At 37.4% G+C, this 15,186-nt stretch overlaps 1 protein-coding gene across 1 annotated transcript in view; it reads right to left on the bottom strand.

Annotated features, from left to right (window-relative positions):
* The window catches only part of LOC110029597 (ribonuclease P protein subunit p25-like protein), a 48,116-nt gene that overhangs the window by 1,444 nt on the left and 31,486 nt on the right, over nucleotides 1-15,186 (bottom strand). Inside the window, exons 2-6 of the mRNA XM_020731951.1 lie at nucleotides 12,176-12,265; nucleotides 11,998-12,086; nucleotides 11,841-11,915; nucleotides 11,606-11,709; nucleotides 11,303-11,488 (exon numbers count right to left, since the gene is read on the bottom strand). Of these exons, the coding sequence (XP_020587610.1) occupies nucleotides 11,303-11,488; nucleotides 11,606-11,709; nucleotides 11,841-11,915; nucleotides 11,998-12,086; nucleotides 12,176-12,265 (544 nt within the window). The remainder of the gene's footprint in view (nucleotides 1-11,302; nucleotides 11,489-11,605; nucleotides 11,710-11,840; nucleotides 11,916-11,997; nucleotides 12,087-12,175; nucleotides 12,266-15,186) is intronic.

The following is a 15,186-nucleotide window of genomic DNA, read 5'->3' as shown; positions in this document are numbered from 1 at the left end:
CACTCTTTCAAACAGATCTCAACAAGATCAACCTGATTTCTGTAAAATTACAGCCTTCAAGATGATATGAGTAGATAGGCCAACAATAAAACATATGAACCAAACACCAGCAGAAGTTGAACATCACTGCAATGTGAACACAAATAAGCCAAGTGGAAAATATCACTCTTGACATCTTTCTATTATAAAGGGCAAACAATGAAGCAAATTTTCACAAAGGCAAGGCAATTTTTTTTTTATTAGCTCATATATACACCCAAATGTGCTAGGGCTTGAATGTAATACTTTGTGATTAGAAACAAAGCACCCAACTAGAAGGCCATGAGGGCTGCACATAAGATGAGGTTACGAAATCCAAAGGGTATAAGTAGGGTTGGATGATAGGGCAAACAACATTGAACAACACGGCTCCACAAGAAGAGACAAGAAGCCTTACTGTATGACTAAACCTGGAATGGGGCAGACATACACTATGATCAGAGGGAGTTACGTTACCCGATCAATATTTTTTCCATGTACTAAGTAATCTCAAACCTCAAACCGATAAAACTGTCATTACAATTTACCATTTGATGCAGCTGAAAAGCCAATAAAAAGCCCTATTAGACCAAAGTGAAGGTGTAAATGAGTCCAACCGAGCTATAGTTATGCTTAACTCGAGCTTGGTCTGTGCTTGACTCGTCTGTCAAAATGCAAGCTCGCTCAACTCACATTGATGACAGCAGGCTCGCAAGCTCAAGCCTAAAATGATATTATCATCGGAGATCATTAAAGTCAACAGATAGAGAAAGAAGTGTCAAGACTGCTTGTTAGAGCAGGCATCGATATGACCATCGATCGGCTAGTCGAGCTGGTTCACGAGTCAAGCCTAAGCAAGCTTAAACTCTAGCTCGTTAATAAACGCGCTTGCTAACGAGTCAAGCTCGAGCTGGCTTTTTAACCAAACAAGTTATTGTTTGTGTTTTTCTTGTTAAACAAACGAGCTTATAATTACCAGTCGAAGTTGAGTTAATTATTAGGTCAGACATAATCAAACAGGCAAAACCAATTTTTTAAATAGTCCTAATCAATATATCCTCATTTCTTAGTGATAAGATATTGCCTTATTTTGAAAAATCTTAAAATAATTACATCACCTATTATGTTGGTGAATTTATTTACAAATAAGATTTGTGTACAAGCACTGTTTTGATGATGAAATTTCAAGCAACGGATTGAATTGCAACTCCATTATTGAGTGGGGAATGTAAGGGATTCAATCCATCTATGCGTTAGGGATTCTTAAACTCTTTAAGATGCCGAGTTTTTCCTTGCACTTTCCTTGTTGCCAGTTTAAGATGATGTTTGACTGAGAATATGAAGTATGGATGTTGAGGCCAATAATATTAGGTGACTCTCCACAAAGACAGCAAGCCATTAGATATTTAGGCGATGATTCCATATAGCTCCATAGGTTAGATGTTTTTGTATTATGGTGTTTGAAAGCACAGCTCAATAGAGTGCATATGGGAGTGCGATCCTTTGTGAGCTGACTTATTCAACCTAGGCTATGTGATTATCTAATGTTGCCAACACATCATTGATTGTGCCCTAACTTGACAATGATTACGTTGGTTGGACTAATCATATGATTATAACACTAAGTGTGGTGACTTCATGATTACGTGCATTAATCCTTCATGGGTGAATTCATTTATAGGTGCATGTTATTGCCATAGAATTTTGTATGAGGGAAAAGTTATTCAGGCTTGATAATCGATAAATAAATCTTTGTATATTTCATGGAAAGAAGATCCATTATGAGCTAGTTATTTATGCTAACACAATAAAATGTTGGAAGGTCAGGTATATGAATGTTCTTTGAGTTGGAAACTAAACCCTAGAATATCATTACATATTTATTTTCTCTAGTCACATGTGTGGCCTTCAGAATTTATGGAAAAGTATAAAAAGAAGATAAAGCATCCTTATATTTCCTTAAGTATCATGAGAAAGCTTATGATTGAATACTGCAAGATTTGATTTGGTTTGAATTAAAAAAAAATGTGCCAAATTTATCTTCCAAGTTATTAAAGGCATGCACAATAAAATATTGATAGTATTACTTGTGGATTGACCAAAGAAGTCTTAATTACAGTAAAGCTACATTAAGGATTAAAATTAATTATCTATCTTTTCACATTAGCCATTGAGATGCTTACAAAGGATACTCAAATTGAAATGCTTAGATGCAACTTCTTAATGTGTGCAACGAAATAGATAAAACTTCTAAAAAAAGTGAAAATTTAAACCAATGAAGAAAATGTTTGAAATATAAAAGGCTTATGAGTGATATATAATATGCAATTTTTAGTAGGTGTGATACTAGGATTTAATAATCAATATTCTTAAATGATAATGATATATCTATGCTTAATAGGTTCAAATGGCTTGATCTATTATTTTGATGAATAATGATATAACTCCAAAAGTTCAAATAAGAAAGCTAAAATAGAAAGTGGATCTGGAGAATAACAGAATATCATGAATGCATAAATTTAAATTTTATAAAACAACAATTAAACAAACAATTTCACATCAATCAAAATGTTGGGTCACTAAAAAGTTAAAAATGATATAAATAATAAACTTAAGATGGATATATGAATAAACAACAAATGATATGGATTAAAGAAGGATGAGAATATTATTTAGTTAAGACACGATTTTGGAGAATAAACTTAAGAATAAACAACAAATGATATGGATTAAAGAATGATAATATTATATGACGTGTTATTTTGACCCTCAATTAATGAACTAAAGTAACAATAAACAACAAATGATATGGATTAAAGAATGACAATATTATATGAAGGATGAGAATATCATTTAGTTAAGACACGATTTTGGAGAATAAACTTAAAGAGGCTACAAATGTATAAATAGGACTAAATGCTACAACCATAAGACAAGTAAATAAAAATAAACCATAAGACAAGTAAATAAAATTAGTGCCATTTGATTAGAAGAAACATGGGTAAAACAAAGATAATAAGAATCAAAATTATGCAAAAAATATTACACACAATAGATTTAACACCTTAAGCAACATTACTTAAGAACAAATGGAGCATGACAACTCAGCAGGACAGTCAACTACTTGGAATATGCTAATAGTGATTATGTTCATTATATCTTCAATGCATACTAAAGAACAATGTATAAATGTAGTATATTTTCAAACCTATCGTTTGGATTAATATTTGAAGGCAAAATAATACCTAAAGAAGAGTGCTTAAAACACCCCCTTATTCATTTAAACATAATGATCATAAGATTATCAGATTTGAGTGCGATCATAGGATATATAGAAGCTACAAAATAGATTTAGTTTCTTGGTTTATGCTTTTTTGTTTTTACATACTTACATTACAATATTGTATTGTATAGGCTATATTAGAGGTGTAACGACCATGATGCACATTTCTACGATCTATCACAAGAAAAAATATCTTATAGGTAAATATCAGATTCTCCTGTAGGCACTCAATAGAATTTCAAACACTAAATTTCAAGAGAAGAATTACATTTTATCTTTTTTCAGGAAAACAACCAAATTAAAACCAAAAAGTAAATATTATCTCCAACTTGAAAATTTAACAAATATGAAAATATAGGATAAATCAATTAGTATTGGGTTTAACATAATAACCCCAACCTACTTGGTCATGTCCACCACCACGACCACCATCACTACTCCATCCATTATTCAATCCACCATTTTCTATCACATGACAATATGTGGTTAAGCAAAATCATAAATGCTAAAAAAAAATTATAGTTTACTAATTAAAAATTAGGGTTGTAGAGGAAATTAACTTTCCTTTACATTTTTTTGTTTGTTCTAATAGAAGGTGAGAAAGTGTGACTTTTGATCGTACGGGAGAGCGTACCCACTCCAAGTCCAATTTTGCCTCAAATTAGCAGAAATCTCACAGATGCATCATGTAAACTATTCTGCTAAAGAAGTTTCCAAAAAAGAATTTTGGACTCGACAAAGGCCGTTTATCCATTACAAAACTTTTTCTTATTATTAAGAAGGATGATAATTAAAAATTTCCAGTTTTGCAAAAAATTTCAATTTTCAAAAATGTAAAGTTTCCGAAAGTTCTATCATATGAATAAGGCAACAAGACTACTACTATGACAATATATGAACATTGTTCATATGAGGGCGCAAATAATCTTGAAATAAAGGACATGACAATCCTTTTGGGTGTGTGTGTGTGTTCAGTAGTCACATTTACATTCAAATATAAACCCATATATATTATATATGATCATAAAGCATAGAACTCAACAAAAATAAAAAAGTGAACAGGATTATGATACTCTCAAAAACAAAAAATCAGCAATTTACTCCTTCAAAATGCATGAAGACAAATCAGTCTCATTATGATACACTCAAAAACAAAAAATCAGCAAGCAACAATGACAAAACAACAATAGATAGATGAAAAAACTCAAATGAGGGTTGCTCTTATGAAAAACAAATAACACCAAGGAAGATACAATAATGATCGACTTTTCGAGAGGTAGATCAGCTTTCCTACAACCCTAGAAGTTGTTAGGAACACCACCAAAAGAAAAGAGCACAGTAGCCAACAAAAACATGTATAAAAATAGAAAAAATCCTAGGTTCTTTTCTTAATAGAATCCTCCAAAAGCATTTCAAACTTTCCTTCCCAATTTTCCCTCCAAACTCCCTTAATTTCTCCTTCTTGAGTATGTGATTAAAGCCCTTGTGGACCCACCTTCTCCCTGCCTTCTGCTGCGGCAAATCGCCACCCCTCTCCTTCAAGCAAGAAAGACCAGCCCTCCTGCTGTTGTGGCGGGAAAGTTTCTTGCTTCTACTCTTGGCCAATATCTTTTGCCGGTAGGGCCTCAGTTTCAAGTATACTATATCTTTAGTTCAATTTGCACCTATCTCATGTGTTCATCCACTTTATTCTTTATGATTTGTAGAGCTTTTAGCAGATGCCACTTGAGCTCTGCTAGAATTTTGTCACTCTCCTCCGAGTACTGATCGACACTAGATATTGGTGTGACACTATGCCCATAACGTATCAAGTGAGGTGGATCCCGCCTATAAAATTTCTTGAAATGAGTGGTCTCTGCTGTAGTGTGGCATAAAGTATTATACCAATATTCGACCCACACAATCCACTTAGCCCATAACTTTAGCATATCAAATACAAAAGCAGTGCAGGTATATCTCCACACTCCTGTTGACCACCTCTATGTGCCCATCGGTCAGGGGATGATATGCGGCACTTCTCTTAGGGACTATCCCTTGCAACCTGAATAGCTCCTCACAGAAGTGGTAGAGGAACAACTTGTCCCTATCCGATACAATCGATTCTAGCACTTCATTCAAACAGACCACTTCCCGAATAAACACCGTCGCGGTTGACAGTGTAAGGATATTGCAAGGGAATGAAATGTATATACTTACTCAGGTGATCCACAACCACCATGTTCACCGTGAACTCTTTTGATAGCGGTAACCCCTCTAAAATATCCATCATCAATTCTTCTCGAACCTTCCCTGATAATGCTAATGGTTGTAGCAGCCTTCCTGGTGTTGTGGTAAAGTACTTGTGCAGCTGACACACATCGCATTTTGCCATCATTTCCTCCACATCTATGTGCATCCCTAACCAATAAAGCTCCATTGTTAGACAACCGTAAGTCTTCTGTACCACTGAGTATCCCCCGATCGCACAGCCATGAAACTCTTGTAATAATCTGAAAATATATTCTAACGTCTTGGGTAGCACGAATCACCCATGGTGGAGTAGTTGTTGCCCCTTCAATGCACATCCTAGATAATTGTTCGGATCCTGTAGTAGCTCGACCCTTATCTTCCTCAGCTCCTCATCCCATTCTCTCTTTTATCTCAAGGCTTCCCTAATCGGCTGTCAGTTGGGGTTCCTCCCTTTTTATCTATAGTGCATCGGCTGTCTTGTTCTCTAATCCTGGTATGTACTGAATCTTGAAATAATACCCTAATAGCGTGGATAGCCATTTATGATACTCCTCAGTCACCATCTGTTGCTCCAGAAGATACTTTAAACTTCTCTGATCTGCTCTAACCAGAAAATTTAGTCCCAACTAGTAGGGTCGCCACCTTTGAATGGCCAAGAAAATCACCATCAAACCCGTTTGTATAGTGATTTTAGCCTCGCTCTGGCCATAAAAACCTTGTTGAAGTAGGCAATTGGTCGCTAGTCCTGCATGAGCAGTGCTCTCTATTTCCACCACAAATGGTTTACTGAAATATAGAAGTGTTAATATTGGGATGTTGGTAATGACTCTTTAGATGTTCAAATGTCTGTGTTGTTGGTTCCTCACATTTGAAATTGTCTTCTTCAATTGTTCCATCAATGACTGTGTTATCGTGTCATATACTCTCAAGAGCTTCTGGTAGTAACCAGTGAGATGCAGGAATCCTCTCAACTCTTTCAAACTCCTTGACAAGGGCCAATCCATGATAGCTCGATCTTGAACTGATCCATTGCTACTCCCATTTTGGTCATCACATGTCCCTTGTACTCCACCTGTAACTGTGCAAAGGAACATTTCTTCAAGTTGGCATACAACTGGTGCTCCCTCAACAGGACTTTCCTTAGGTGCCTCACATGCTCAGTGTCTGTACAATTGTAAATCACAATGTCATCAAAGAAGGCCAGAACAATTTTCCAGATGTAAGGTTGAAAAACCCTATTCATGAGGGACTGAAATGTTGTCGGGGTGTTGGTGAGGCCAAACAACATCACTAAGAACTTATAATGTCCTTCGTGTGTTCTGAACGTCGTCTTGTACACATCTGCTTGATTCATCCTGATCTAGGGGTATCCCAACTTAAGATCAATTTTTGAGAAATAACTGCCCCATAAAGCTCATCTAGTAACTCATCAATCACAGGAATAAGAAACTTGTCCAGCACCGTCTCCATGTTCAAAGCACGTAGTCCACGTAGAATCTCAAACTTTTATATTTTTTCTCCATCAACAGGATTGGATTGGAAAAAGAACTCACACTAAGTCTGATAATCCCTGCCTCGAGCATCTCTCAAATCTACTTCTCTATTTCATCCTTCTGAATCGGGAGATATCTGTATGGTCTGACACTGATAGAGGAAACACCCTTCTTTAATGTAATTGCGTGCTCATCGTCCCTCGAGAGGGGTAACCCGCTTGGCTATTAGAAGATATCCGTGAACTGCTGTAGGAGCTACTGGACCCCTTCAGAAAACTCTACAACAACAACGACGACAAAGCCTTAATCCCATTACGTGGGGTCGACTACATGAATTCTTTTTCTCCATTGCATCCTATTTAGTGTCATATTTTCATTTAGTTCCAATAAATTAAGATCATTTTTTATACAATAAGCCAAAGTCTTCCTAGGTCTACCTCTGTCTTTCTTAACATAAGTCGAATCTAAAACATCTACTCTCCTAATCGGATCCTCAGATGGTCGGCGTTTAATGTGATCAAACAATCTAAGACAAATCTCTCTAATTTTGTCCGTCACTGGAGCTACACCAACCCTATCATGGATATATTCATTTCTCATTTTGTCTCTAAGTGTAAAGCCACTCATCCACCTAATCATTCTCATCTCGACAACAATTAACTTAGTATTATGCTTCTCTTTTAAAGGCCAACATTTAGCGACATAGAGCATTGCAAGTCTCACCACTCTCTCATAAAATTTTTCTTTCAGTCTAAGTGGTACTTTTCTATCACACAAAAGGCCCGAAGCATTCCTCCATTTCAACCAAACAACTTGAATTCTACTATTAACATCCCCATCTATATCACTATTGCTTTGAATAACAGACCAGAGATATCTAAATCGTTCACACCTTTTAATAATTTGATCACCCAAAGTTACATTTCTTTCACTAGAGCTACTATTACTAAAATTACATTCCATGTATTCAATTTTAATTCAACTCAAATGAAGGCCTTCAGAAAACTCTGTCAACTCTAAATCTTGAATCTCCTCACTGCAACTCCACCAAGTAGCCCAACCTTGCTCCTCGAATCGACTTGATCATGATTTTGAGCGACACCATACTTTTGTATGAACTTGCATTTCCTCTCAGCATCACCTTCCCACCCTCTACTTGGAATTCCATCATCAAAGACACCCAATCCACCTTAATCTCCGCAAGCATTCACAATCACTTCATCCCCAGAATCACATATGTGTTGCCCATATCTAAGGGAAGGAAGTCCTCCACAACCTGTAGGTCGTGTAGTGTCAGAACCAACACCTTACAAATTCTCAGACTTTCCTCCACCTTCCACGTCCCCATCATGATGCTGAAGCTCTCTGTAGTCACCAGCTCCAATTCTAGCATCTCCACGACCTGATTTGACATAAAATTATGTGTGGCTCCATTATCTATTAACAACACAATCGGTTGTTCCCTGATCCACCCTCTCACCTTTATGCTTCGGGGTAAATCCCTCCACCCGAATTGAGGGACACCTCCACTACATCCAAATGCAAATGCTCCTCCAATGTATCCTCTTCGAATTCCCCACTCTATGTATTCTCCTCTTGAACTAAAACGATCTGAAGGGCGTGCTCCATGCAACGGTGGCCTGAGGCATATCTCTCGTAGCAACAGAAACATAATCTTATCGCCCTTTTATCCCGCACTTTTGCATTTGTGGGGAACTTGAAATTATCCCCGGGACGACTCTGTATATTCTTCTCCTTTGGCATATCTTTCTGAAATAAGACTGTGTAGGTTATCATGGCTGTCAAGGTCTTTTTCACCCGTTTCTTATCCTTCATCATCTAGGCGAGCTCATCATTTCGCTTAATCTATGTGGCCGCAAGAGGCGGATGGTTGTCCATATGTCGGGCTTTAGGCCTTTGAAGAAGTTCTCTTCCAGTCTTGCTGTAGAAATTCCCTTCCAGTCTTGCTGTAGAAATTCCCTTCCAGCCCTGCTTTAGAAATTCCCTTCCAGCCCTGCTTTAGAAATTTCCTTCAACCTCCCTGACAAGAGCTCAAACCTCTCCCAGTATTGCGTAACCGTCCCATCCTGATTCAGAGCATAGATTACACATGTAGGTCTCTTTCTCGAATGGTTTGGAAACGCTCCAACAAGAAATCCTTAAACTCCTCCCATGAGTGCATGAGATACATTGCCTTCACCCACTAAAACCTTGCTAAATCCTTTCTCTCCAAGCATAATCCTGCTGTCATGAGCTTCTCCTTCTCATTTAACTCATTGATTGAAAAGTATCACTCCATTAAATACACCCACTCGTATGCATCCTCCCCTTCGAAGATTGATATCTTTAGTTTTCTGACCCTTGCATTTCCACCACAACCTCCTCTTCCTTTGGGATTTCCACCCTAGTATTTCCCCCCATTATATCTAGGGTGGAAATCCCTCCTTCGGTCATAGGCATACCCAACTCCCAATCCCCTCCTTCCTCCATTGTGCTCTTTCGTGCCCCTTACATCATCCTTCCAATTTTCGGCCCACCCCCCTCCATCAAGAGTCTCCACTCCCCCTCCTCTAAGAGTTCTAGGAGGACGCTCTCGTTGGTAGATGATGTCTTCATCATTGTCTTCTAGTTCAATCTCCTTCCCTTTTGACCTGACAAATGATTTTCTGATCAACCATTGGTTAGGGTTTGCAACTGGAGCGATCAACACGACCTTGGATTGCATCTCCATGAAAATCTTCATCATCTCTCGCATTTCTCCTATGCTCCAAATCAATCCTCCATTCGAATTTCAATAGAAAAAACTTATCCTCCATGGTGGTGAACCTTTCTTACATCCCCGGTGTCATCCCACCAAGATCTAGGCTCTGATACCAATTTGATACACTCCAAAACCCAAAATCAGCAAGAACCAACAATGAAACGACAGATAGATGGAAAAACTCAAACAAGGGCTGATGTTATGAAAAAACAAATGATGATTTACTTTTCGAGAGGTAGATCAACTCTCCCATAATCCTAGATGTCGCTAGGAAAACCACCAAAAGAAAATAGTACAACAACCAACAAAAATATGCATAATAAAAAACAAACCCTATGTCCTCCCCTTTAATTTCTCCTCCTTGAGTATGTGATTAAAGCCCTCGTGGACCCCACCTTCTCCCTGCCTTCTTATGCCACGGCAAATCGCCACCCCTCTCCTTCACGCAAGAAAGACAGGCCCTTCTGTTGTTGTGGCGGGCCGATTGGGTGGATCTAGATTGGTTCAGAAGGGATTTGTCCACTTACAAGCCTAAGAATACTCCCCTCCTAAAGATCATCAAATTGATACTAATACTCCCCTCTGATACCAATTTGATACGCTATGGAACCAAAATTCAACAAGCAACAATTAAGAATTGCAATAGATAGATGGAAAAACTCAAATGAGGGATGCTCTTACGAAAAACAAATTAAAACAAGCAAGATACAATAATGATCTACTTTCCGAAAGGTAGATCAGCTCTCTCACAACCCTAGACGTCGCTAGAAACACCACCAAAAGAAAAGAGAACAAGAACCAACAAAAACATGCATAAAAAAGAACAAACCCTAGGTCCTCCTTTTAATAGAATCCTCCCACAATATTTCAAACTTTCCTTTCCAATTTTTCCTCTAAAATCTTTTAATTTCTCCTCCTTGAGTATGTGATTAAGGCCCTCGTGGACCCTACTTTCTCCCTGCCATCTTCTGCCGCAGTAAATTGTCGCCCCTCTCCTTCATGCGAGAAAGACCAGCCAACCTGCTGTTGTGGAGGGCCAGTTGGGTGGATCTTGACCGGTCTAGGAGGAACCGGCCCACTTACAGGCGTAACAGACTAATAAAGAGTGAACAGATGAAGAAAGAGTTTGAACCTAAGAAAATATAGATTTGATTGACACTTTAGTTATATTTTGTAAATAGTTTGTGCATAGCACTTGCTACACTGTCCAAGATGTGTCCAAGAATTGTCAAAATTCTCTTAAAAAAATTAAAAAAACATGGTAAATGCTAGAGTTTCCGTATATCGGACAATAAACAGCACTCCAGTTGTTCATGCTTTACATAATGTTAAGGAAAAAACATGAAAAAACTAAAGATCGCCTAATTTGTGTCAATATGTACATAAGAGGGGGTGTCAATTACCATGTTTCAAATTCTCATACTACTAGGTTGAGTAACATAGCTATTTTAACCATGCATATACTCCGGTGATATGTAGCTCAAAAAATTAATTACAGCAGACAAGATCACTTAATACCTTGATTGTCTGCATGTCCCTGGTTGCTTGGATATTTTTGGTTGTTTGCATATCCTTGTTTGCTTGGATATCCCCGGTTGTTTGTATATCCACCATACCCTTCATGATCTTCATACCCTCCATGTTCTCTATATCCGCCTCGGACCCATCCACTTCCTCTTCCTCTACGTCCTTGCCCAAATGAATCTTTAGGCCAATTAATAAAATAATTAGTGAAAAAATACAAAAAATTAAAGTAAATAATCAACAAATCATGTTAAGGAGGGGTTCAATAAAACAAGTTACAGCATTAACAATACACACCACCATCGTATTGAACAGGTGATTGTCTTGGAAGCTGATTAGAATACGTAGGCCACTGATATTTTGGTTGCTTCGCCTGTTCTGATAGTAATGGGGGCTGATACCTGCAGAATTAAAAAGACCATAGAGTATTATGCAATCTATTTCTTACAGCTTTGGGGGTTTTATATACCTTCAGAAACCAACCGAATACGATTACTAGAGAAAACATTAATATGCTATCATAAAAGCTTACCCAGGAGAATTCTTGTTAAGCACCTTAGTTGACAAAAAGATTGAAATCATTGAGACATGCCTTGTTGTTTCCAATCTGTAGAAAGAAAAAGCATACATTTTTAACTGGCATCAACAAGATTAAACTGCCTCTTAACAAAGTAAAAGAAGAAACTTACGGTAAAAGGCCATCCTCAAGAGGTTCCCATAAATCTGTAATGCTGACTGAACTGATAATTGAATCTTGGTGCAATCCAGGATTTCTTTTCTGCTCAACAAAATAAGTCATTTTTCCCACAGAATTGCCATCTCATAGCCAGAAGAGTAATGATGGCATTAACAAATACCATTACCAACCTTTAGGATCTCTGCAATTACAACGGCCTTGCTAATCGCCTGTCCCATTGCCTTCAACACAATTTCCGCTTCATGTTTTCCACGATTGTTCTTTTCATGAAACCACAAATATAAGCATTACTCTAGGCAACATAGAATGTTATAAAAAATGATTTGGAGGCAGTTAAAAATCATAGTATAACAAGCATGCATTTTGACCGTAATACTGGGAAAATCCTCTAAAATAAACTGTCATTGGCCATAGGAATCTGCAGAGAGAAACAACCATCTCAAAAAAAAAAATACTAATTTTTCTGAATGATTCACACAGCTACAAACGTGATGCTTGCACCTAAATTCTCCTAACATATCAAAGGATGTAAAACATTGGCAAAACTTTTCATACAAATAAGCTCAGGCTTGTTGGCAATATTTCCACGAACTAGATAAGCTTGAAGAATGTGGTTTCAGAGAAATTTGAAGATGTACCCAGTGATGGTGGCAAATTTCTCACTTGTGTTAAGGAGAAGGTTTTATTAGCTTCAAAACAGCCTCTGCATTCACAGCATCATGCCATTTTTTGAACTAGATGCATAATTAGGGGAAAGATATCCAAACTCATTGTCAATATTGTGTGTACTGAGGATTTTATTGCTCTCAAAGCAGTGAAGGCCCTTCAATTAAAATTACCAAACATCTCAGCCTTTATAAGATCAACTAAATAAAGAAAGGCACAGAATTGGGCAAGGGTATTTTTTCTGTGGGCAAAAAATTATTCATGAAGTTATTTGTGACGTTATAAATATAAGCATGTGTCACTTAATTCTTTGGAGACCGCGTTATTTGATATGGGCTCTTGAATGGAAAGGCAGGGTTGCCGCCATCTCCCCCAATTAAGCACACTAAAGAAAATAAGTTTGTATACATAAATATCACTAAGTCCTTGTGGTTTTCAATGCGCAAAACAGAAAAACGAGCTTGGGCTTTACTTGTTCCAGAATAGAACCCATAATCCATTGAACTACCACCAGCAATTCAGCAACTCCACTAACAATTTCCTGACATTGCTCCACCTGAACCACCCATTGAACGTCCACACATGCGAGTTGTGCAACACCAATTTCATTCTGCTCCTGGATTAACTTATCTAATCAACCACATCATCGGATGAGTCCTAAAGAACATCAGACCTTACAAGAAATTATAGACGACTTGTTGCAAAAATTGTTAATCAGACGCGATCTAAACCCCTATATAGTTCCCGCACTGATTGTTCCTAAAAAGATGGCCCCTGAAGTATATGCATTGATAGCCAAGCTATTAATAAATCACTATCAAATTTAATTTTCCTATCTCTTGACGGGACGAACAATTGGACAAACTATCAGGAGCTTTGGTTTTCTCCCAGCTTGATCTCTCAGTGATTACCACTTAATTCATATCAAACTAGGAGACGAATGAAAAGCAACTTCAAACCTTGAGAAGGATTATATGAATGGCTGGTTATGTCATTTGGGCTTTGCAATGCTTTGAGCACCTTCATGCGGCTAATGAATATGGTAATTAAGCCTTCCTAGCTAAGTTTTGTGCTATTTACTTTGATGACATTGTAAATATAGTGCCAACGTAGATGATAATCTTTATCAACTTAAGATATTATTGACAACTACATGGGATAATAAGTTACATATCAATCTCCAAAAATATTCTCCTTAATTGAAGTTCAATTTCTGGGATTCCTTTTTGTCAATGGTGGTGTCCATATTGACCCAAAGAAAATTAAGACCATTCCATTGTGGCCAACTCCCACCTCAATCCTGGAAGTCCATAGCCTTCATGGGCTTGCCAATTTCTACAAGCGTTTCATGTGAAATTTTAGCTCTAGAGCAGCACCCACTACAAATTGTTTGAAATCAAAGGTTTTTTATTTGGACTATGGAACAGCAATCTTTCTTTGATCAATTAAAAGACTGCCTCGGTTCTGCCCTGATTTTGGTTATTCCAAATTTGAAAAGCCTTTGCAAGTAGAGATCGATGCATCAATCATTGGAATAGGAGCAGTACTTACCCAGGAAGGGAGACCCATAGAATTCTTTACAGAAAAACACAGTACAACAGCGAAAAACGGACTACCTATGAATAAAAGTTGTATGCAGTTATTAGAGCCTTAAGTCAGTGGGAGCACCATCTACTCTGCCAAGTTTTTGTGCTTCTTAGTGTTATCAACCATTGCAATTTCTCCAATCTCAGCACAACCTCAAATCAAAAACACACAAAATGGGTAGTATTTCTACAAAACTTCACCTTGTCTTGAAACACCAAGCTAGCAATTGCAATCATGTAGCTCTAAGTATGTGTGACAGTCTACTTGTAGTCGTGCAAAAGAGTATAACCAGCTTTGAGACACTGCATGAGCCACTAGTGACCCTGATTTCGCCAACCCAACTTGTACTAATCATTCACCGTCTAGAGATTATTCGATTGGGAATGACTTTCTTTTTTAAGGAAATTAAATATGCATATAAAAAATTTCACTCCACCACTCTTCAGAAATGCCATGGTTGTGATCTACCTGCTCATACCGTAAGTCAGAAAACTTTACAATAATTACAGGCTAGATTCTATTGGCCAAAGTTACAAAGGGATGTATGTCAATTTGTGAAAATTTGCTATGTTTGCCAACAGTTTAAATTTGTCAGTCAATACATTGGACTCTATCCACCCTTCTTGTCTCCCGATTCTGTTTGAGCGGACCATAGCATTGCTTTTATATTATGACTTTATTATGCTAAGTGTTAAGTTGGTGATGGATTGGTTCAATAAAATGATAATCTTATAGCTTATAAAAGAAAATTAGATGTGTTGTGAGATATGTACTTCCTGACATAGAAATGAGACGCAAAAAACACAAGCAAACACAGATCGTTTACGTGGTTCGATCCAACTGGATCTACGTCCACGGGAGGGAATCAATCAAATAGTTCACTAAGACAAAAGAAATGGAGAATACATAGCTTATACATAGAGATGAG

Source organism: Phalaenopsis equestris, unplaced genomic scaffold, assembly GCF_001263595.1.
Source record: "Phalaenopsis equestris unplaced genomic scaffold, ASM126359v1 Scaffold000597, whole genome shotgun sequence".
NCBI classification, from domain to species: Eukaryota; Viridiplantae; Streptophyta; class Magnoliopsida; order Asparagales; family Orchidaceae; genus Phalaenopsis; species Phalaenopsis equestris.
The sequence above is the reverse complement of the archived record's forward strand: the minus strand, read 5'-3'. Positions and strand labels throughout refer to the sequence as shown.